A 25825-nucleotide genomic window follows, 5' to 3' on the forward strand; every position below is an offset into this window, starting at 1 on the left:
ACTATACAGCAACAAATACAATTGCAAATTGGATTGAAAAAACATGAACTAACTACCACCAGCCATTCAATAAACACCTCCCTATGTTTATGGGCTTTGAAGATATCAGGTAAATGCACAGATCTGTAAATCACACCCCTCATAATCCAGGACAGAAGTGATGGACTGAATTTTCTGTTCCATTGCTAAAGTTGAACTTTTATTTGGTACAGTATATTTAAGACTGCGACTTTCTACCCTGTAAGTCTATGGTTGGCATTTGAACATTAAAGGGGTACTCCGGTGCTTAGACATCTTATCCCCTATCCAAAGGATAGGGGATAAGATGCCTGATCGCGGGGGTCCCACCGCTGGGGACCACTGTGGTCTTGCACGCCGCATCCCATTAGAATCAGTCCCCGGAGCGTGTTCGCTCCGGGTCTGATTACTGTCAATTACGGAGACGGAGCATTGTGACTTCACGGCTCCGCCACGTGTGACGTCACGCTCCGCCCCCTCAATGCAAGCTTATGGGAGGGGGCGTGACAGCTGTCACGCCCCCTCCCATAGGCTTGCATTGAGGGGGCGGGGGTCCCCGTGATGTCACACGTGGCGGAGCCGTGATCGACAGTAATCAGACTCGGAGCGAACACGCTCCAGGGACTGATTCTAACGAGGTGCTGTGTGCATGATCACGGTGGTCCCCAGCGGCGGGACCCCCGCGATCAGGCATCTTATCCCCTATCCTTTGGATCGGGGATAAGATGTCTAAGCGCCGGAGTACCCCTTTAAAAGGCATCAATATCAAAGTCAAAATGTAATTATACATAAACTTTTTTGACAGTTTTATCAAAGTAGTCTGCTACTAAAATATATTTTTAGTCTGCTGTCTAAAATCAAATTGCGCTAATAGTAGATGCATTATACTTTAAGTAGGAAAGATAAGTACAAATAGTTCCTGTACCTAACCACAAGAAAAATGATTTTCTAAAGCCTTCTGCTTTACACACCTAAAACTGGATTGTCAAATCCATGGACTCATTTATTGGTATTTGGCCTGCAAACACAATTACAAAATTCTTTGACACCACTGGCCACAAACACTGTCCTTCACATTCCTTCACTAGTACACTGTACTATCTTTAGCATGATAACTATTAAATAACTAAGTTTATTATCTATGTTACAGGGGTACTCAACCCCTAGACATCTTATCCCCTATCCAAAGGATAGGGGATAAGATGTCTGATCGCAGGGGTCCTTTCGCTGGGGACCCCCGCAATATAGCATGCGGCACCCACCTGTTTCTGCTCCGGAAGCGCTGGAGGGTCTGGGTCCCGACCACCGAAACGGAAGTCCATGATGTAACGACTCCGCCCCATCTGACATCACGCCCCATCCCCTCAATGCAAGTCTATGGGAGGGGGTGTGACGTCACACGGGGGCGGAGTCGTGATGTCACGGACTTCTGTTTCGGTGGTCGAGACCCAGACCCTCCAGCGCTTCCGGAGCAGAAACAGGTGGGTGCCGCATGCTATATTGTGGGGGTCCCCAGAGGCGGGACTCCCGCAATCAGTCATCTTATCCCCTCTCCTTTGGATAGGGGATAAGATGTCTAGGGGTGGAGTACCCCTTTAAAGGACTTGCCTGGTATAGAAAACCATACTCTTTTCTGGAGTTCTGCTTTAACAGAAGACAGTCAGTCGCCTGTTCAGGACCCTTATCTATAAGCCAGAGAGAAGAGAAGCTACAAATAGGGTCTCTCACGCTGGAGGACCCACCAACTCTACTTTACATGGACATTGATTTCTAATGTGTACCAAACTGAACATTTGTGCAAATTGAATGTTCGTTGTTAGGCTCTATAAAAGATTACATCCAAGGGCTTACGGAGCACAGAAGCAGCACAAAAAGCCCCCAAGGGACCCTTAAAGTGACAGGGCCTAGTCCTGTTAGTTCTTTCCTCTGCTAAAAATGCAACTGCACTAAAGTAGGGAGTCCTTTACAGGTGTTTTGATAACCAATAGTAAATAGAAGGGGATAAAGAACTGGTCCAAATATAATGGGACAACAAACTGGCTTGTATGTCCTGGTTAATAAAGCCATGGTAATCCCAATTTGATCTAGTTATGAAGTACCCTCTCTTTTGTTTATGTCACTGATTACAACAATCGATCACTTGGATGCTCCAAAGCTGGGGCCTTGCCATCAGCTTATTTTATGGGGGCCCCTTCTAATATATAGGGATTGTTTAAAGTGTACCTCTCATGAAACAAACTTTTTATATATTAAAGATAAAGTCCTACTGAATAACTTTCAAATTGCTTTTATTTAAAAAAATTTCCTCCTTTCATGTTTTTTTTTTTACTTTAAAAACTTCGCCAATAGGGGTCTCCCTAGCAATCCTGTCAGCAAGCATTTCGGACTCAGTGAGCCAGTCTGAAATCTGCTCTGTGCAGCTCCAAGCCTGCCAGTCAGGCAGGCAGGAGGGAGGGGGAGCACTCAGCTCATACACAAGCAGGGAGCAGAGAGGATATATTCCCTCTTCTCTTTTTCTCTGTTCCTCTCCCCTCTGTCCACTTTCCACATTGCTAATTATAAATGCACTGCTATCTCGCTCTCTCCCGGACTTGCCCTTGTTATGACAACCTCCTGTTCACTGTGATGAGCTACTGGAGAGCATAAAAAAGAGGTATTTTTAGGGTGTTTTAAAGCAAAATAAATGCAGGGATAGAGTTATCCAAGGTCAGGGACAGATGGGGAGGGGGATTAGATGGTGATAGGTAACGTAGACAAGCAATACGACTAATTTTTATTGTACATTTTTTTGCACCAATGTAATTTATAGACCAGACATATTTCCTTAGTTATGTTATTGCTATAAACTATATGTCATCCCCATGTCCTGGGAAGTTCTGCTAAATATAAAACCATTTGTCAAACGGACGCTCATCAACTAGAACAGAAGCCATCAAGTCAATGTCCTCTTATTAGCAAGAGAAAGAAGTAAAACCCAAACTGCACATAAATAACTGTTCTGTGCTTGCTAAAATCCCCATAAACTAAGAACTGACAAACAGGAAACATTAGAAACAGCACTATCACAATGCTGCTCTCAATACCACTGGAGAGATAGAAGACAAGCAGCAGGCAGCAATCCCAGACATAGGGCATAGTACCAGACATAACATACTTCTTTAGCTGCCTGTATCTATCATCTGCAAGATTTCTGAACCATGTTAATAAAACACTGACCTACTGTATTTCACACATCAGCTAATACATCTGACCTTACGTATAAACCAGATTGTAAAACGTTCGGTTCACCATGCTGTAGAAAATGAGACCTATTTTGTGACCATTTACAAAACTTAAAAGTTAACCCCTGGTAAAAGAACATCTGCAGAGTAATCCTGTATGCTAGCTTTACACACAAACTTTATTGTAAAGGATATCAATTCTATTCTTTTGGGAGGACATGTACATAGACTACAATGCAAAAAAAAAAAAGACCTTGATAGAACTATCCATTGCACCATTTTTTTTATACAGATTCCATTGCACTTTGTAGTGAAGCCTACAGTCACCAGAATACCTACAGTGCTACATTATCAGAGTTTTACAAGGGTTCCTGGCCAAGTAAACTCCATTTGTCTTCTAGTACTGTAAACTGTACACACAATGGAACTCATATATCAAAACTGTCGTTCTTACCAACAGCAGCTTTTTGTGATATATGAGGTCCACTTAAAAGGGGAACTCCAATAGAAACAAGTAGAAAACAAAGGTTTTCAAATCAACTGGTGCCTGAAAGTTAAACAGATTTGTAAATTACTTCTATTAAAAAATCGTAATCCTTTCAGTACTTATTAGCTGCTGTATAAAACAGAGAAATTTGTGAATTTCTTTTCTCTCTCACAACAGTGCTCTCTGCTGACACCTCTGTCCGTGTCAGGAACTATCCAGATTAGAATCATATCCCCATAGAAAACCTCTCATGCTCTGGACAGTTCCTGACACGGACAGTGGTGTCAGCAGAGAGCACTGTGGTCAGGCTGGAAAGAACTTTACAAATGTATCTGTAGTATATCTGTAGTATACAGCAGCTGATAAGTACCAGAAGGGTTAAGATTTTTAAATAGAAGCGATTTTCTTGCACCAGTTGATTTCCCCTCTAAGTGTGGACTGCTGCAAAATGATTAGATAATAGGACTAAAACTACAAATCTTTCTTTACTTACAATGGAGATGACAAATATTAGTTTGGACACTAACAAATAGTAAAATAATAAAAGACAATTACGTGAGTCCATCATTACATACTCCATTTTATTGTATCATTTGGTCTAATTTTTTAAAATAAGATTATATTACACTTGGAATTTCAGCAGAGTTAGGAAATGTATTCTAGCACTTAAATAGGGTGAAGTAAACTTATTTAGTGCAAATTACTCTTGATTTAACTACTAGAGACCCATAAAAGAAGCTTTTGAAATTCCCTTTTTTTTTTTTTACAAGGTCTTTAAAAAATAAGTAAATAAAAAGTGGCTTTGTGATGTCATCTTCATTTATTGACCAATTCAGTACATTTAAAAAAAAACATCAGAATGATAACTATTTGTTTCAGGGTCCTGATCATCTCATTTGATATTGAGGCATCTGAACTTTTAGAATTGTTTACCCTTTCCCCACTGTTTATTATAGCACTGAGGTTGACAGTACAAATAAAGATATTCTTGTAATTCAGTTTTGGTTCTTTGACTTACTGTAAATTATTGAATGAGAGAAAGAAAGATGTCATCTATACTGCGGTTCCGGTACTTACAGTGGTTGAATGGTTACAAGTATAGAGAATTCAATCCTTTGGCGTTCTTCGGCAGAAAGCCTTGAAGACATCTTCCCAATATATGTTTGAAAATCAGCAATGATAACAGGCTCAGGATTTATAAAGGTTTATAGTTAGGTCGTATAATACTTAAGATCAAGTGTGGCTGATACTAAGATTAAAACTGAATTCCAGGATATAGTTATCTTAAAGAATTCTACAGGAATAAATCCTCACTAGCCCTTTGCTGCAGATAAGAGTAATGCACTAGGGCACCATCTCCGAATATTAGCACTTGCCATATATGTATTTCACTACCCAGAATTAAAGTAATGTTCAACTTTAGCAAGTAGGAAATAAAAATCAGCAAACACTTTGTGAATGGATGTTTGTACAGAGAAAAGAAAATGGGGACCTTTAAGATTAAAAATCAACTCATACTTCAGCCCTTTCAAAATGAGGAGCAAGAGAAAAGCAGTCATCGACAAAAACGTCTCAATTTTTGGAGCAATCCAGCTTGGAAAGGGAAATCAAAACAGCCAATGTCTCTTAAGACCCCAAACAGAGCAATTTCATGCTAAAGAGCGTTGCTGTGTTTTATCAGAATTTTTTTTTTTAATTTTTAATTTTTTTACATAGGAAAAAAAAGAAAGCGCTCCTAATATTAAATTATGCCTACCTAAAACTGCTTTACCAAATGGTGCAATAGACACAGATACTGTGAGTAAGAAATGGATTTTTCTCAAGTATATGAAAAGGTTTTGGGAGAATGAATGAAAACATGGCCACAGAGAAATATATATACATCTAGATTAATAATACTGTATCAAACGGGTGGAAAAAGGGTGTTGGAAATGTTTGCCTATGCACAAAGCTAAAGTTTTTTGTTCATGGCCTTTACTGCTTGGAAGGTCTGCAGTGCACAATATTACAAAGCAAAGCAGGCATTCTAGAAGCTGAAAGACCATTAAATATACAGATACTTGTCATAAGATAAGTGCGTTATGTTAACAGTTGCTCCCTTTCAATGCTGCTCCCCATTTTCTTTAAAGATTCTCCTCCAATAGGGGGCATTTTTCCCGTTGTACAAGCACGACTGACTGTACGATAACAAAAATTGCTTTGAATGTTGGATAGTGGTGAGTGTTTGTCTTCTTCGTAAATCCCGTTGCACCTCGGTCTTTTGCACAGCAGAAAGCTTCGATGAGTTTGTTAGCCTATATGGATTGGGGATTTGATGGAACAAAGAGCTTGACCACTATCTGAACTGAACAGTGAGATGAGCAGCCGCTCTAACAGGACATGGCTCTTACGCAAACTTTGTTCGGGTGGCTGGCAGGCACATGTTGAAATAACACCAAGTATTTGTAGGGCTCCATGCAAGACTAGTCAAGAGCAGTGATAAGGACTTGGGTGATGCTTGGAAAGTATTCTAACATGTGATGTTTTTGTCTTTTATTTCCTGTGGAACATGACAAAGTATGACCAGTTACTATCTGTCTACTTTTATCCTAGGATTTTTTTTCTACTGCCAGTAACATAATGGGTAAATCTGTCACCATCACTCAGAATATTATGTATACAATGAACAACCTACTTGTGTATAGGTTTGGCTTTATGTGATATTTGCTCTTAGTGTAAAAGGATCTGAAAAGTAATGAATGTGACACCTGCTTTGAGCCCAAATCCTGCCAAGAGCTCATGCGTAAATATTTTCATTATTAATATTATTATTATTTAAGATTTAACTTCATACACTGCTAAAGGTAGAACACATTCATAAGCCCTGTTTAGCCAGGGCTGCAGTGACATCTTCCGCTAAAGTTGCAAGTTGTGGTGATTCTAGCAAGTTGATACTTCCAGAAGAGGACACGTTGCTGAGACGCCGTGGAGAGGCCAGATTAGAACGACCTGGGGACTGTGTTATTATTTCTGCACCATGGTCAACACGGGCCTTGGCTGTCTCTCGGAAATGCAATTTCTGGCTGTCTATCTGTCGGAGAAAGGAAAAGGTATAGACTTTAACAAGACATCAGTTTCCTGAGCAACAGTTAAGAAATCTCTCTATATCTCTATACCATATAGTTGACAGACTTTGAATGGATGAGCATTATTGGAATAGGAGAAGCAATATGGTCACTTTGATAAACTGCTAACCATGTACTACTGCCTACCAAACTGTTAGGAGGTGTTGAGAGCAGTGGTTACGTTGAGGGCATGCATACATGGTGAACAGGCTTCAGAAAGCCCAGACAAACCAGCAATAGCGAGGAGGATTGTTTGATCCACCAACAAAGCATAAGCGGCTTCCTCAGATTTCTTGTTTACCATCCAGACTTATGTGGCACTTTCATTACAAACCTTTTTCTGCCAATACAATTTTCAGGCAGCAGAAGAAAATTTAGTGACAAATTCGGTGCCTATTTCTTGTACTGCCATTTAAAGCCAGTCACCATCGTCTTCCTTTCAATTGGTGATGTGAACAAGAAACCCAGACTGCTTCAGACTGGAATCACACTTTTTTTTTTTTTTAGCAATGAATCCAGGTTCTGTTCGGGATCCAACAATGGTTAAAGGGGTTTTCCAGGAAAAAACTTTTTTTTATATATCAACTGGCTCCAGAAACTTAAACAGATTTGTAAATTACTTCTATTAAAAAATCTTAATCCTTTCAGTACTTATGAGCTTCTGAAGTTAAGGTTGTTCTTTTCTGTCTAAGTGTTCTCTGATGACACCTGTCTCGGGAAACGCCCAGTTTAGAAGCAAATCCCCATAGCAAACCTCTTCTAAACTGGGCGTTTCCTGAGACACGTGTCATCAGAGAACACTTAGACAGAAAAGAACAACCTTAACTTCAGAAGCTCATAAGTACTGAAAGGATTAAGATTTTTTAATAGAAATAATTTACAAATCTGTTTAACTTTCTGGAGCCAGTTGATATATGAAAAAAAGTTTTTTTCCTGGAATACCCCTTTAAGGCTAAGCAATATGTACAGGACATTTTGCAGACACATGTGTTGCCTTTCATGGCAGAGCTTCCAAGTAGCATTTTTCAGGAGAATAATGCTCACACACAGCACGAGTTTCCTCTGGAATGTCTCCTCCAGATTGCAAAACTTTCACTGCCTGCTGGTTGCCAGATTTATCGCCAATAAAGTACATATGGCCAGCTTCTGAAAAGTGTGCAGGATCTACAGGCCTAATCGCAACATCTGTAGGCAAATGTTCCGCAACTGCATCTCATCTTGTATCCAGGCTAGCAGTGGCCCAACAGGGTACTAGAACCTTCTTTCAATAGTTTTCCCCAATAAGCTTATTCTTTCGATCTAACACTGTAATCACTCACATATATCATCATTACATTCACACGTTTTATTTGATTCCAACAACTCCTTAGAGGTGCATTATTTTTTGTAATCAATGAGTGTACATTTAAAGGGGTACTCCTGTGGAAAACTTTTTTTTTTTTAAATCAACTGGTGCCAGAAAGTTAAACAGATTTGTAAATGACTTCTATAAAAAAATCTTAATCCTTCCAGTACTTTTTAGGGGCTATATACTTCAAAAGAAATGCTTTTCTTTTTGGGTTTCTCTGATGTCACGACCACAGTGCTCTCTGCTGACCTCTGCTGTCCATTTTTGGAACTGTCAAGAGCAGGAGAATATCCCCATAGCAAACATATGCTGCTCTGGACAGTTCCTAAAATGGACAGCAGAGGTCCACAGAGAGCACTGTGGTCGTGACATCTGAGAAATCCAAAAAGAAAAGCATTTCCTCTGTAGTATACAGCCTATAAAATGTATTGGAAGGATTAAGATTTTTTAATAGAAGTAATTTACAAATCTGTTTAACTTTCTGGCACCAGTTGATTTAAAAAAAATATATATAAAGTTTACCACGGGAGTACCCCTTTAAATCCATAATGCCCATTACAAACATTCAAACTGACCCCACATGATGTTATAGATTAACAGTTTTTTGTAAGAGTTAAAATTGGCCATATTAATCAATGTTAAAGGGGTTATCCAGGAAAAAACTTTTTTTTTTATATATATCAACTGGCTCCAGAAAGTTAAACAGATTTGTAAATTACTTCTATTAAAAAATCTTAATCCTTTCAGTACTTATGAGCTTCTGAAGTTAAGGTTGTTCTTTTCTGTCTAAGTGCTCTCTGATGACACCTGTCTCAGGAAACGCCCAGTTTAGAAGCAACTCCCCATAGCAAACCTCTTCTAAACTGGGCGTTTCCCGAGACATGTGTCATCAGAGAGCACTTAGACTAAAAAGAACAACCTTAAAGGACAAGTCTCACAGTAAACAATTGTTCAGCTTTTAGTGCAGAAGGTAAAGTTATATAGGTTTGTAAATCACTTCCATAACCAAAGCTCTTAGAAACCAGCTTTTTCTGCATTCTTCTGTCTGACAGGAAATTCAGCTGTTCCAGGTTTTCATGACTTTCGACCCCCTATTCAGGCTGTTATCAGCAGCATCCCGGGGGCCGTGACGTGACAATTACCCAGAAAACCCCTGTGCTGCAGAGAGCTCCCTGTGCTCGGCCTTAGCCCCTCCCATCTGATGAATATTCACACTGTCCTCCCTATGTTCTGCAGTGATTGGCTGAGCAGCACTGCCTATATGTCGGCTGATTCAGATCATAGCAGCCCCAGCAAACAGGCTGATTCTCTCCCCTCTCCTTGCTAATGTTTATACACTGAGAACGGAGGAGAGGGGGGAGGGGAGGGAGCTGCCAGCGTAGAGCTGTCACACTGAGCACTGGGGAGAGAGGAGTGCAAGGCAGAGAAGGGGGAGGTGATTGTGCCAATGTAAAGCTGCTTCACTGAGAGGAGGAGGGGGAGGGAGTGATTTTAAAACTGAAGCTTCAACTCCAGGGTCCCTCTCTCTGAGCACTGAGATTACATTTTGTTTCCTCGTGGCCACCCTGCTGTATAGGGCTATGATTGGAGCTCAGTGTTATGTGGGAGTGACTAACATAAGTTAGGGGTGGTAACAAGCTCTCTGCTCAGACAGCTGAAAGCAGGAAATGTGAGCAGTGCATGCAGGGAAATGTAGTCTTTGAGATCACAGACATAGCCACCATAACCAGGAAGTAACTGGAATTTATGAGCTGAATAGCCGGTGAATGGGGGCCGGAAAAAAAATCACAAACATGTCAGAGAGGGTGTAGGTGAATATACTATGGAATGGCTAGGTATTTTTTTTTTCTTTGCTACATGGGATATCTTCTTTAACTTCAGAAGCTCATAAGTACTGAAAGGATTAAGATTTTTTAATCAAAGTAATTTACAAATCTGTTTAACTTTCTGTAGCCAGTTGATATATATAAAAAAAAGTATTTTCCTGGAATACCCCTTTAATTTGTATGCATAGCTAAAAAGTCCAAAAGCATGAATATTAAGTAACAATGACATTTTTTTTTATTTCTCACCTTGATGTTTCCACCACCAGGTGTGTGGTGAGCATTATCTAGTGAGCCAACCTTAGATGTGGCTTTTTCTTTGAAATCCAATTTAACACTCTCAATCCTAACATGTCCACCACCTGTACAGAATAAAGTAAAAACTAAGTTGACCTCATTTAGATATATTTTTAATGCTACTGATATGTAGCAAAAAGATTTTACAAGGCAAAAAAAATAAGGAATATGTTACAATATGTTTGGTTACCAACATAAAATAAACAGTAAAAGAGGGCTATCTAGCCTGTAAAGAAATTGAGGCCTATCCTACAGATAGGCCATAAATATTAGATTAGAGTCAAACTCGCCACACCCCTACTAATCACCCCTACTGATCACCCTTACTGACTGTGAGTTTGAAGAGACTGTGGAGCTCATATGATTACTTGTGCGCATTACCGTACTATTTGTAGTATAAATGCAAGGAACGGTGTAAGGAACTGCAATGTTGTACCATCCACAGCCCTTTCAAACAGCTGGTGCCGGAGTTTGGACCCCCAACCTTCTGTTATTGATGGCCTATCCAGAGAATAGGCTATCAATTTTTATGGGCTGGATAATGCCTTTAGGTATTTTTAATGCCTGTTTACATCATTGTACAACAGATATTACCCATGTCCAATGGAACTCCCTGACATACAGTGGGGTCTGTTAGGTTCATCAAGGACCCCATTCTGATGGACCCCATTTTAAGTCTGCTGAACCTTCAATGCAAATGAGAATTTAGCCTAATAAGTCAATTTAGAGGTTTACTGATTAAATCATTGTGAAATGAAGAACCTGATAACATGAAGCCATATGCTGTATATAGTATAGCCATTGTGGTTGTTATCATCAAATTAGCTTCTCAGAAACTGATGTCACCAAGTCAATAATACGACTGCTTTATTATTAGTTTTTGAAAAGATAATTAAAGAAAAAAAAAGCAACCAATATATTGTCAACTGTTGTCAGCTTCTTCAGTTTATATTTTAAATATAGAAACAATGTGCCATTTTTACCAATTATGTAGCAGTTCATATATAGTAATATATTAACACTCTACAATCTTTCTAACCCTTCACAAAACATTAAGTATTTATTGCTGAAGCCACCAATAAGGAGTGATCTCCTTCACTCATACTGACCTAATATCGTTACAGTTGCTCAAAAAATAGAGACCTATAATGGTAATTGACCATTGTAGAACGCTTAAATAATAAGTATGTTCTTGCGGTGTAGCTTGGCAACTGAAGTCTCTAGAGTGCTCTACATTACCTCAATACATTCCTTTCTTTACTAACATAGCTGACAGCTAGACCACAAAGTATCTATTCAATTTGCTATTAAGTGCAAGCTGTTTAGGGAGCATAAGGCTAGAAGTCAGCGTACTGCTTCTGTAAAAGAGCAGTGTTAGTCAATTCATCTCTGCTGAGAATGGATATGAGTAGAAATTGGTCTCTTGTGGTTGTATTAAAATGTTGATCGACTATCTTTCTAACTTTCTAAGTATCTGATCTTTATCAAATGTCTGAATTAGTTGATGATGCATTAAGTTAAGTTAAATCTTATAGTCTAAGAGGGAAGGTCAAGGGCAGAGCTCTTCGTGAATATTCATAGTTGGTCATTTTGCTTAAAATACATAGATATTTTTGGACAGCTTCAATGTATGACTATACACTATGTTGGTTTATTTATTGATATGTATTTATTTGTTCTTTTAAAAATATTTTTACAGATGTTTTTAACAACAATTATACAATATACAAATCATGCCAAAAATTTCATTTTTTGAGTCATGGACAGTTTGAAAAAAGAGTTTTGCTCTTTGTTCTATCGCTTTAACAGAACTTAATACTAAAGCAATGACTGTTTTTGGGATATTTTTCCACCAGGCGTGAACATAGCCTATAGGTGGCTATACAACTTAGAAAACTTCTGACATGATCATGCACATTAGAAGGCTAGACAGTTTGGCTAGACTGGGTTAGACAGTTGGGATAACTTCTTATATTACTAGAGGAAAAAGACACTCACATACAGCAAAATATATACGTTTCTGCCCTAGCTAGTTCACCTATTTCACATCTCACACCCTCATAAAACACTATGGCTTCTTTTTTTTTAGAGAAAGCCAACTAAACTCTAGGCTCATTTTTGGAGTATTGTAGGAAACTGGTGCACCCAAAGAGAATCCATGCAGGTGAGAACATACAAACGTTGGTATGTTCCATATGCCTGTAAACATCAGTGGTAACAATGTGGAGTGCCTGTTCAGTAGCAATAAGAAGTTATAAGAATAATCATTTGCCAGGCAATGCTCCAATCAAAGAACAGAAAACCTAAATGGGCATCCTACATAATAGATTGGCATTCTCTATACTGGTACATCCTTCAAACTGGGTGTTTTATGAATTATAGCCTATAATTAAGACATTTCTAAATGCTGTGCTCATTTTAATCTCCTTACCTGGCCTATGGTGAATGTTCTTCAAGGATCCACATTTTGATGTTACATGACTAAGGTCAATCTTCTTGGTAACAATCTGGATCTGTAACAATAGACCAAAAGAAAAAAGTAACATACATAGAAAGTATATAATATGATGACCCTGGATGTGAACAGGTAGGACATTGCTGAATAATTTGAAAAAGATTGAAGAATTGATTCATGCTATAGTGGGTAGTGAGAGCAAGCAGAGGTCAACTGTGCCACATGTAGGGAAACAAATAGTTATCAGATCCATACAACGCAGGTTAATGTGCAAGAAGAGGTTAAAATACAAGTTATTAACACAGGAGTAAGGAATCCTGAGCCATCTTCTAATTTTCAATAAGTGACTGTGGATGGAGTATAATTGTTTTCCATTTCCTGTGCTTCCATTATAAAAGCTTCCATTGCATATCATATGTACGGGAAATATCTGTGCTTTCTATTTTAGGCATGAGAAGACATGTTTCTTTCCATATGATAAGGCGATAAGAAGATTGTAGATGGTTAATCTCACTCTAAAACCTCCAATATTGCCCAAAGTGAAGAAATTCTGAGAAAGAGCAGCTGCTAATCTTGCTGCCACAATATGTCTCCAATTCAGGGAAATTTTCTGCTCAAAAAAATAAAGGGAACAGGTGGGGGTTGTGCTTACAGCCCTACACCGTGCAAGATGTTTAGTATTTGCCAGAGAACACCAAGATTGGCAAATTTGCCACTGGCGCCCAGTGCTCTTCACAGATGAAAGCAGGTTCACGTCTGGAGACACCGTGGAGAATGTTCTGCTGCCTGCAACATCCTCCAGCAGGATCGGTTTGGCAGTGGGTCAATAATGGTGTGGGGTGGCATTTCTTTGGGGCGCCTCACAACCCTCCATGTGCTTGCCAGAGGTAGCCTGACTGCCATTAGGTACCGAGATGAGATCTTCAGACCCCTTGTGAGACCATATGCTGGTGCGGTTGGCACTGGGTTCCTCCTAATGAAAGACAATGCAAGACCTTATGTGCCTGGAGTGTGTCAGCAGTTTCTGAAAGAGGAAGGCATTGATGCTATGGACTGGCCCGCCCGTTCCCCAGACCTGAATCCGATTAAGCACATGCGGGACATCATGTATCGCTCCATCCACCAATGCCACTTTGCCCCACAGACTGTCCAGGAGTTGGTGGATGCATTAGTCCAGGTCTGGGAGGACATCCCTTAGGAGACAATCCACCACCTCATCAGGAGCATGCCCTGGCATTGTAGGGACAACATACGGGCACGTGGAGGCCACAAACTACTGAGCCTCATTTTGACTTTACATCAAAGGTGGATCAGCCTGTAGTGTGGTTTTCCACTTTGATTTTGAGTGTGACTCCATATTAGACCTCCATGGGTTGATAAATTTGATTTCCATTGATAATGTTTGTATGATTTAGTTGTCAGCACATTCAACTATGTAAAGACAACAGTATTTCACACTATTAGTTCATTCATTCATTCAGATCTAGGATGTGCTATCTTATTGTTCCCTTTATATTTTTGAGCAGTGTATATGGCCACCTGGAGCTTTTTCAGTCAGGTTTGTCTAATAATTGGTGATTTCACTAGCCAAATACATGATGATTATCTGATCTCCCACGCCAGTTAAAATATGAGGAGGCAGGGGCGGACTGACCAGCCAGTCCGATCGGACGTTGTCCGAGGACCCGGACGGGTAAAGGGCCTGCTGCCACTGCTACTGAGGACCGGGAAGAGTCCCACAGCAGACTGCGCTGCCTTCTCCTGTATGTGCGGTGCACGCACATACAGCAGAACGCATCTTCTGTGTCTGAGCCGCATCTGCAGCTTCACACAGAGGAGATGTGACCTCCGCCCCCACGCATCACGCAGTACAGGCGTCGATGATGGCCCTCATTGGTGCCTGCACTGTGGAGGAGAGAAGACACAGGCTCCTGCTGCTAAGGAGATCAGGTGAGCATAATTTTTTATTAACCATTCAAGGGGCGGGGGGCTTAACTGCTGCCTATACCTATGGGGGGGGGGATTAACTGCTGCCTATACCTATGGGGGGGATTAACTGCTGCGTACCATACCTATGGGGAAAGGGGGGGTTAACTGCTGCCCATATCTATGGGGAGGGGGATTAACTGCTGCCTACTATACCTATGGGGAAAGGGGGATTAACTGCTGCCTATACCTATAGGGGGGAGTAACTGCTGCCTATACCTATGGGGGGTAGGGGGGGATTAACTGCTGCCTACTATACCTATAGGGAAAGGGGGGTTAACTGCTGCCTATGCCTATGGGGGGGGGGGAATAACTGCTGCCCATACCTATGGGGGGGAAGGGGGGGATAACTGCTGCCCATACCTATGGGGAAAGGGGGGTTAACTGCTGCCTATACCTATGGGTAAAGTGGGGGCGTTGACAGCTGCCTATACCTTTGGGGAAAGCGGGGGTTAACTGCTGCCTATACCTATGGGGAAAGGGGGGGGATTAACTGCTGCCTATACCTATGGGGAAAGGGGGGTTAACTGGTGCCTATACCTATGGGGGAAAAGGGGGGGGGGTTAATTGCTAGCTATACCTATGGGGAAAGAGGGGGGGGGGGAATTAACTGCTGCCTATACCTATGGGGAAAGGGGGGGGGTTAACTGCTGCCTATAACCATGGGGAAAGGGGGGGGGTTAACTGCTGCCTATACCTATGGGGAAAGGGGGAGGGGTTTAACGGCTGCCTATACCTATGGGGGAAAAGGGGGGGTTGATTGCTGCCTATACCTATGGGGGAAAAGGGGGGGGGGTTGATTGCTGCCTATACCTATGGGGAAAGAGGGGGGGGGAATTTACTGCAGCCTATACCTATGGGGAAAGGGGGGGGGGTTAACTGATGCCTATACCCATGGGGAAAGGGGGGGATTAACTGCTGCCTATACCTATGGAGAAAGGGGGGGGGTTAACTGCTGCCTACTATACCTATGGGGAAAGGGGGGGGGATTAACTGCTGCCTATACCTATGGGGAAGGGGGAAATTAACTGCTGCCTATACCTATGGGGAAAGGGGGGTTAACTGCTGCCTTTATCTATGGGGAAAGGGGGGTTAATTCTGCTCCCTATACCTACAGGGAAGGGTGGGGGGGGGGGGACGACCTAACTTTATACTTGGATGCATAGCTGCCTAACTACCTAGCTAGCCCCCTACCTACCTACCTGGCTAGTCACCTACCTACATATCTGGCTTCTTGATCTACCTATTTACCTGGCTACTTACCTACCTGCCCTTTTACTGTGCAGGGCACAAAGGAGGGCATTATTACAGTTTGTGGGCCAAATGTAGAGTCTGACATGTTTGTCCGGCAGATGTTAAGAGATCGACATGGCGGTCTGATCCGGATGGAAAGACGTAATAGTGAGTTCCAAAATTTAACTGTAATCACTTATATGGTATACACATCCTGTGTACAGCTGGTATCTGCCGCTATATGGTCCTGTATATAATCACTTATATAGTATACATATCCTGTATAGTAAACTGGTCTGCGTATAGTGGCTTTATTCAGTACAGTATGGCGGTATTATCCAGTTATTGTGTGGTGGTATATATCTACTCCTTGTATATCAGTTTTATTGGTCACAGAAATTTACCTACATTAAAGCGTACCCATCAGATAAAAAAAAAATATATATTTTTTTATATATCACTCAGTACCTAATCCTGACCATGTACATCTAATTTTTATGTGTCTAGCACCTTTATTTTTTTTTTTTATTACACTTTTAATTTAGCTCACTAGTCTGAATTCCTCTCAAAGGGAGGGGGCGTGGCCTCAATGTGCAGGGGGCCCTTGCCTTTTTTTGGTCCGGGGCCCAGTGTTGTCCGTCCGCCCCTGTGAGGAGGCACTGTCCAGATGGGCCTACCACTTTATTGGTTCTACTAGCAAACTCTAGGTAGCCACATATTTATTTTTAGTCGTCCACATACATTTTAGAAAAAAATTGGTCCACATTCCCATTTTGGTAAGACCAGCCATCTGTATAATGTATTTGGGGGCCTTCTGACTCTCCTTTCCAATTATGTCAGGCAAAAGAAGAATCAGGCATGTTGTATGTCAACTGCTAAGAAATGCACCAGGAGAGTTTGTGACAGCATGTTAGCCCTCCTCACTATTGTTAATACATGAACTCTTTGGTCGAGCCAAGTGCTCATATGTATGGAGGGACTATGAGAGACAGCTGTTCCATGTTCATGGGTACCTTAAAAATAAACACTGAAGAGACAGACAAAGACAGAGTGCTGAAAGGTTAGATGTGGTAAAAAGGGTGGAGTCTTAAAGAACCTTAAAAAGGAGCACCAAGGAAGTGTTGGAGGAGATCCCATAAAGTGAGCCCTTACTTACTTGACCTCCCCCTGCATTATGATTGATGTTATCCTTGGAACCACAACGAGACTGAACACCACTAAAATCAATCTTCTCACTTAAGATTTTAACCTAAAAGGAACAGGAGGCAAAGTAAGCGTGTTCTAAAGAGAAAAGGTAGCAGCAAAATATTGCTACCACAGGGTGGTCCTAAGCAGAGGGAGCAATCCACTGGTTTCTATCTTAAGCTTTCTATAATGCCCAGCTATTGGTAGTTTTGTGTTTCAACAATTGTGTATCTCAAATACTTTCTGTAATTCCAGCTAAATTCCCGCTAATTGTAATTCATGTTAAAACGATAAAAAAATCATAATAAACCAGTGTTAATCCTCCATAGGCAGATTCTACAATTCTTTACAAAGAGGACAGATTCTCTCTTTGCCCCTGTGGTGATCAGACAAAGTATGGTGGTCAATGATCACAATGTGCATATACACTGATCTAACACTTCATACTGTATTGTCAAAAAAAACAATATAAAGGGATTTACTATTTCTGATAAAACCAGTTACTGTGATATACCAGAATACAGCTTCACAGCTCTTATAGTAAAGATCTTTGTAGTTAAAGTTGTCTGAGTTTTTCACTATATTTTTGTGTGGTCCTTATGTTTAAATAAGTTGACCATATCTTTTACATGCCCTTTCTCAATTCTAAATAAATGAGTCTGCATAAAAAGCTCAAACACTTAGTAAATAGTTTACATTCCTTATATGTATGAATTGAGCCTTAGTTACACCCAGTGATATACTGTATCCCAGAGTAGTTTTTATATTTCTGGGAACTTTTCAGCTAAAATCTTTCAGCAGGCTTAAAGTCAATGTCATTCTCGAAAGTCTTTACAACTACCAGTGCCACCACCCCCAAGTAGTGTCTTATACAACACACAGTGGGTTATAGTGGGCTAGAAAGATTGTGAGTGCCTAACCATTATATTAAAGGATCACAACTAATCTGCTAGGGGGGCGTATTGAAATGTTTGCTGATCATTATGTATGTTTAAATAAACAACTCGGCTATATTTGTTTCATTTGACTCCTTTTGCATCCAGGACCTGTTGTCCCAATGTTTACCCTTGTGTACAGGCACGTCTTTATTTTTTATCCATTAGCCCCAAGCGCTATGTAACACCACTGTTACCATAACAACTAGCAGAGCTGTGACAGTAGCTCTGACCTATAGAACAGGTTTTAACTTATGGCTAGTTCAAAATAAGTGATGCAATGCATTGGCAAAGACATCTAATTTTTTTTATTGAGGAATATACACTTTAAGGGTGCAATTTTTTATGCGTAATTGCTGCTGCATATTTTCCTACCCAAGAAAGTCAATGGGTAACAAAATCAGCTGGGGAAAATATACAGCGAAATACGGAGCAAAATATGGCACGTATGACCCTACACTAAAGGGCTATTTAGAACTGTTATTGTTCCATTTATGTATATTTGGACATCATTCAGTGCTATGCAATGTTAATTTAACTTTGTGTTTCTCTGTATGGCTATAGAAGTCATTATTGGTTGACACCTGAATTGCCTTCATCTGTGTCAGTTCCCCTATGTAGTTTTGCAACAGGGTCACTTGCCTCTCTGCCGGCCACTGAAGTATGCAATAGACCACATCTTCATAGGTCAGCTGATCGGTGAGGAGCCACAAACCATGGCAGGTTATGGAGTACCTGGTGATTGTGGACGCAGTCTCCACTGTGTTTACAATGTGTTGATTATACACTACACAACTCCCCTTATGGTTATAAGGCCTCTCGGAAACCAATGTCCTTCTGCTTTTTTACCTATGGGGTATCTTAAATGTGTATTTGTGCTATATGAGTTGTTGAGCACTTTGAATTAATAGTGCTGCTGCTCCATCTACAGCATACTTTTACTCACAACTACTGTACCTATTTGTAGGTATATGTATTAGACCTATCATTTACATATTGTATGATATGCTGATGACATTGCATGAAGGTAGTTATGCCATAGTGACAGAAACATGACTACTATGGGGCTATCTTGCTATGTGGTGGTGTAGTAATAACAGTGCGCCAATGGTAGCACATTGCTAGTTAGCACTTTTCTATTACATTCAGTATACTCGGAAGTACCTGCTCACTACTGTATATAGTAGGCATTTTTTCCCTTTACTTATACACATTCTCTATGATTTAGGCACTTCATGTTTTCTCCTAACTTTTAGATAAGGCCACACTTAGGCTTATGTATTTAATTCTCTTAAGGTGGCCATACAATTGATAAAGCTGGTGGCCAAATGCTTATTCAGACTAAAGCTATATCTCCTGGTTGCTTCATACCTGCCCATGCTCAGCAGAGCGTGCACATGTTTTCAATGGAAAGAAGGGAAAAAGCTGCTACCAGACTCCTCTTATGACAGCTTATCTTGCTTAGAACAAAGCATTGATAAGCTGAACTACAATCCCCCAAACCTCTTCTCCCCAGACGTCTGCCATCAGGGCAGAGTGAAGTGGCCCCCATCCCCCATACGCCATCAGATGGTCCACATATTTCAGTGAAGCTTATCTTATATGTATGGCCTTCTTTAAATCTATGTTAATACATAAAGGTTCAGCTGGTTTCTAAAACTACTGTTAACCACTGTAGTCTATGACCTATCTTAAAGGGCTACTTCGCCCCTAGACATCTTATCCCCTATCCAAAGGATCTCGGCTGCGGCACCCCAGACATCCAGTGCACGGAGCGAACTTCGCTCCATGCCAGATGACTGGCGATGTGGGGCGAAGGCTCCTAACGTCACAGTCACAGCCACGCAGCCTACATTGCATGTAGGTAAACAGGGTTTAAACATGTATATTGCAGATTGTTGGAATATTCCACCTTCTGTATATGGTAGCTAGACTATTTAATGTAAATGTTCTTACCTGTCCTCCTTTTGGCTGATACCTAATGTTGTCTGTAGATCCAACCTTGGACCTTATATTCTTCAAATCTGGCAGGGGTTGATTCATAACCCGCATCTGTTTTAGAGTGGCAGGAGACTTGGGCGGTGTTCTCAGAACAGCAATTCTCTTCTCAGAGGCTACATACATTGCAGATTTTGGAGTTCCTGGAGTGCGGGGTGTACGTGGATAGCTGGGTGTGCCTGGTGTACCAGGAGTTCGAGAAGCGTAGCTTGGTGGTGTTCCTGGAGTAATAGCTGTGGATCCAGGGGTGGTAGGAGTAGATGTTCCACTCTTTCCTGTTCGACTCCAGATTGGCTCAGATCCTATAAATTGAATATCAAACAAATAATAACAATAAATGAAAGAAAAGAGGAAAGAATATAAGGACAATACTGGACAAACAGTCCTCATAGAAAGTAGGAATTATTAATTACCCTCTTGAAGAATTTCTCTCAAATCAGGAATTGTTACATACCGTATATACTCGAGTATAAGCCGACCCGAGTATAAGCCGAGACCCCTAATTTCAACCCAAAATCCCAGGAAAAGTTATTGACTCGAGTATAAGCCTAGGGTGGGAAATACATCATCCCCCCCTGTCATCATCCAGACCCGTCATTAACATCCTCATCATCATCACCGCCTGTCATCATCCAGACTCTCATCATCATCACCTGTCATCATCCCCTTGTCATCATCCCACACATCCCCCCTTCATCATCCCCTTGTCATCATCCCACACATCCCCCCTTCATCATCCCCTTGTCATCATCCCCTTGTAATCATCCCACACACCCCCCTTCATCATCCCCACCCCCTTCATCATCCCATCCCCCCCCTTCATCATCCTCTTGTCATGATCCCACCCCCCCTTCATCATCCTCTTCTCATCATCCGCCCTCAGTGGTCTTCCACCTGCGGACCTCCAGAGGTTTCAAAACTACAACTCCCAGCAAGCCCGGGCAGCCATCGGCTGAAGACCACTGCGGCCTTCGACATCATCCAGCCCCCTCTCACCTCCTTTAGTTCTGTACAGTACTCACCTCCGCTCGGCGCTGGTCCGGTGCTGCAGGACTGTCCGGAGAGGAGGTGGTCCGGTGGGATAGTGGTTCCGGGCTGCTATCTTCACCGGGGGCGCCTCTTCTCCGCACTTCCGGTCCGGCCTTGACAATGACGCAGAAGTACGTTGGCAATGAACGTACCTCTGCGTCATTGTCAAGGCAACGTGACTATTCTGGGGCCGGGCCCGAAGGGCTTAGAAGAGGCCTCCCCGGTGAAGATAGCAGCCCGGAACCACTATCCCACCGGACCACCTCCTCTCCGGACAGCCCTGCAGCACCGGACCAGCGCCGAGCGGAGGTGAGTACTGTACAGAACTAAAGGGGGGTGAGATGGGGCTGGATGATGTCGAAGGCCGCAGTGGTCTTCAACCTGCGGACCTCCGGAGGTTTCAAAACTACAACTCCCAGCAAGCCCGGACAGCCGATGGCTGCCTGGGCTTGCTGGGAGTTGTAGTTTTGAAACCTCTGGAGGTCCGCAGGTTGAAGACCACTGCGGGTGGAGAGTTCACTCGAGTATAAGCCGAGGGGGGTGTTTTCAGCACGAAAAATCGTGCTAAAAAACTCGGCTTATACTCGAGTATATACGGTATGTTTTATAATGCTGAATCTCATTTTAAATATTTAAATATTCTACATTTTACATCTATTTTACATTATTTTTAGAGTGTGGAGTTCCAAACAATAAATAAATGCATGGAAAGATACAGTTTGTTCTGTTGGTCATTATAACCCCATTTTGCATTGGTCAGTAATTCTCATTTCAGCTGACATATTGACACTAAATGACCCGTACAGTATGAATGGACATACTTGTGGTGCGTCTCACAGAGGATGTGCTGGTGGAGAAAGAGTTGTCTTCCTTATCTACAGGAATTATTTTCCTAGTTGGGTGGATTGAAGAAGGTCTAGGTAGAGAGGAACGTTTCTCCGGACTCTTGTTCACGCCATCCTAGAAAAAGACAGCAAAGATAACGGTAGCCTGACAGATTACACGTGTGATCGATGGGCTGCATGTATAAACACAGGTACACAGCGGTCTGTCAGTCACTGCTGAGAGGAGTAGGAGGTGTGCTTTGCTCATGTATACAGGGAACTGCATTGCTTCATGTATACTCATGACTACTGACAGATCTACTCTGACATGATGTCATAAATTTAACATGTCATTAAGAGATTGCATTAAAGGGACCCTGCATCCGTTTAATGCTGTCTAAACTACAGGCAGCATAAAACTGATGCAGGCAGCGCAATGCGGAGACTCTATCAACTACTCTTGGGTGTTTTAGAGTAATACATAGTCTAAAAATGCCACTGGGATAACTAGTCCTCAGGGTAGGTCCCTACGGTTGCTCCTCGCCCAGCTTGCCTGAGTGATGTGTCTCTCTCTATCTGTATATATGAAGAGATGCATCACTCAGTACTGGCAGGACTGAGAGCAGCCATTGTGACCCACTCCCATGACAAGTTTATCTTACAGTTTGGGCTCCGCAGCATCTCAGGCACTTTTTTGCTACTTTTTAGTTTTTTTTTTTTTTACATGTGTACAGACCAGCTGTTAGGGTTAGCATTTTGAAGTGGTTAGGGATTGATCACTTGAGACTTTTTAGAAAAGTTGCAAATTTTTGTGCAAACACTTCCAAAAAGTTCAGCCCAGACTTAGTTTAGCTTTTTGGTGTACGTGTAGAAAAGTTGCAAATTTTTGCGCAGCAGGATATAAAAGCTGCTGATTTTTGCGCAGCAAATAAATCAGAGAAATTCCACGAAATGTGTACCTGCAGAAAATGTATTAAACGTCCTGCGACCATTTAATAAATTTGGTGCACACAACAAAAAAGGTGCACAAAAATTCTTCACCTACACCTACAACGCTTAATGCCCCCCAATATCCATTGTATGTAAATATTTACTACTTTTTTTTACATGATAGTGGTATTCAGTGCATGTGATTATATAAAAATGATGTAATATATAACTGATAATTTCACTCAATTCTAAAAATGTTAATTACTGACTATAATAAAGTAATAAAAAAGAAAGGAAAAAAAGAACATTATTTACTCACAGTAATCCTGTCCCTCGACTGCCGGAGAGCACTAGGAGTTTGTTGGGAATCACCCCCTGTTGTTAGCAGCACAGAAAAGAAAAAGGAAAAGAAAAACTTAATTTTTAGATGCAGTATATTTATTATTATGGAACCACCAGGAGGAGGTGTGGGCAGATCATTTTTTCTTGTTATGTCAGTATGAATCCTTATTTAGGTAACGCAAACTGTAAATAACAGGAATGTGCATATAAATTGCTAGTTAATCCTTAACGTTAGCTTAGTAATGTGTAACCCATAGCCATGCGCAGAATAGGGATTTTGAGCACATCCCCTATGTCACCATACTTAGTGTGTGTTTTGCAAAAAGATGTTGTAGCCAAGTTTCAGACAAATGTTTGGTGGCACTGACCAGTGAGAATAACCACTTCTTTATTTGGGTGGTATTTTTTGATCATCACTGAATCTATCGCCTAACTTATTGTTATTTAAAATAATGACAGAAAACCTAAAATCCTCAAAACAGAGCTACAACCTATCTATGAAGCAAATGTAGAGCTCACAACTGCCTGGAATTATTGTGGTTACCTGGTTCGGTTAATTTTGATGACAATAATGTTTAGGTGACCTAACATTCGAGTCTAGTAAGTAAGTGGTAGCTCAGGAAGCATAGCTCCAGTAAATACACAATGTTACTATAGCCCCAACTAGACAAACAACACAAACCAGACTGTGTGTTCAGCCTAAGTTGGTTGTTAGATCTTTGCTTTACTTTTTATATTGAAAAGAGTTTCTACTAACATCTTAACAACTTAATGTATTAGAAGGAACCAGAGAATTTTAACTGTCAGCACACAATATTAAATGAGATTTTTCAGGTTGTCCAGCTCCAGCAGAAAAAAAATCTACAAATTGTTCAATTGGCACATTGTGGTGCAAAAAAAAATAAAGTCATATTTAGCTCTCCTGGTCCCCATAACTGCTGATCTGACACTCATGGTCCCTACGCACCAGGGGACACTGCCGCTGCCGAGTGATTGGCCAAGTAGCAGTCACTATAGGGTTGACATGTCACAGGAACCATGAAGCTGCAATGTTAGGGACCAGGAGCATCAAACTGGCAGCTACTGGTCTCCAGAAGAGGTGAGTATGACTTTGTTTTTTAGATTTACAACACCCTGTGCCCACTTAACATTTTTTTCTAGGACTGGACAATTCCTTATATTTTTATACACTATATTCTGCCAACCTACTTTCCTGAATGAATAGCAGCATGTTAAAAGGTAACAATGAACCACTGGATTGCACATATACCCAGCATATTGGAAGATCCCATACAGATGATTATGATAATTCATTTTTATTTTTTGCTGGATCACACAAGCTTTTAGAATTACAGAAATGGCATCTATTAAGTCTAGGAATTGGGCTAAAAGAAAAATGCAGGAGAGATGTATGTCTCTAAGGTACCAATGGAAACACCAGGTACTATATATCAAGCTGCATGCCTGAACAAAGCTTAAAGGAGTTTTCAATTACCTTTTTTAATTGATCCTCATGATAGGCCATCAATATCTGATCTGTAAGTATATTGTGTAGTGGCTATGCTGGGTAACTATAACCCATCTCCAATGGTAGTGGATGGGAGCTGAGCTGTAGTAAGCCAAAACAACAACTACACAATGTATAGTGGTGAGGCGAGACTTATCTGCATCATTAAAGAATACATATAATATATATATATATATATATATATATATATATATACACACACATTTTTTTCTATTATTATTTAATATTAATTGTTTTACGCTTATTGGCGGTCTGTTCTCTAATCTAATCTAAAGAAACCCTATTCATTTCACTAGTCAATCCGGAAGTATAAAGAATGAATATGAACATGTATAAACAAGATATTTCAGCTACAGACAGCACAACAACAGTTTCAACCCAATGATCTCTACAGCAGCGTAGAAAAAATTTGATGTAGTTAATGTATGAGACGGAGGCAAATCAATGGAAATGTGTACCATGGTTGCAATCGATCATGAAGTTTCCACCAGAACAGAGACATGGATATACAAACTTCTAAGAAAGCACTAAGTCACTATGCCAAGATACAACCAATGCACGCTTATGGCTCTCGCAAGCGAATGTGATCATGAGTTTCTGCAAAGAAATGAACAAGAATCCATAAATAAATAAACAAATAGAATAGAAAAATAAATAAGAAGCAACATAAAATAAAATGTTTGCAAGCCTCTGACATGGAATTTCGTTATTATGGAATTCTGGAAAGAAAAACAAAAGGAAAATAAAATAGAGAAGAAAGTCTGCAGGGATGAAATCTGCAAGCCACATAACATGAAATCAACCAAAACAATGTTTGCCAGCCACATTTGCAAAAAACTGAACAAAGCAGTCACCTGCCGGCTTCCTTCTCACGCAGGCCTGATGGGCCGGTCTAGACTGCTTGACCGCAGGTTTTAAAATTACTTTTCTGGAGGGAGAGTGGGGCTGAGCGTCGGATTTTTTACCAATTTCTGCTTTCTTAAGAACTGCTATAGACAGGAAGAAGAAAAGAAAAAAGCACACAGTCAGGAGAGTTATTACAGAGCTAGATAACACTAGATTGGATGGCGTACAAGGCTTAG

At 41.0% G+C, this 25825-nt stretch overlaps 1 protein-coding gene across 11 annotated transcripts in view; it reads right to left on the reverse strand.

Moving 5' to 3' along the window:
* Positions 1-2319: 2319 nt before the first annotated feature.
* Positions 2320-25825, reverse strand: part of MAP2 (microtubule associated protein 2) — a 249525-nt gene continuing 226019 nt past the window's right edge. For 8 of the 11 annotated variants that reach the window (XM_056535275.1, XM_056535273.1, XM_056535271.1 and 5 more), the window contains 8 exons: positions 25598-25732; positions 23193-23248; positions 21941-22079; positions 20049-20392; positions 17129-17221; positions 12730-12811; positions 10251-10363; positions 2320-6796 (listed from right to left, as the gene is read on the reverse strand). In XM_056535275.1, the coding sequence (XP_056391250.1) occupies positions 6581-6796; positions 10251-10363; positions 12730-12811; positions 17129-17221; positions 20049-20392; positions 21941-22079; positions 23193-23248; positions 25598-25732 (1178 nt within the window). In that variant the 3' untranslated portion in view covers positions 2320-6580. The remainder of the gene's footprint in view (positions 6797-10250; positions 10364-12729; positions 12812-17128; positions 17222-20048; positions 20393-21940; positions 22080-23192; positions 23249-25597; positions 25733-25825) is intronic. The other 3 variants (XM_056535276.1, XM_056535274.1, XM_056535282.1) reach the window with 3 other exon arrangements.

The sequence above is a fragment of the Hyla sarda genome, chromosome 8, assembly GCF_029499605.1.
Source record: "Hyla sarda isolate aHylSar1 chromosome 8, aHylSar1.hap1, whole genome shotgun sequence".
NCBI classification, from domain to species: Eukaryota; Metazoa; Chordata; class Amphibia; order Anura; family Hylidae; genus Hyla; species Hyla sarda.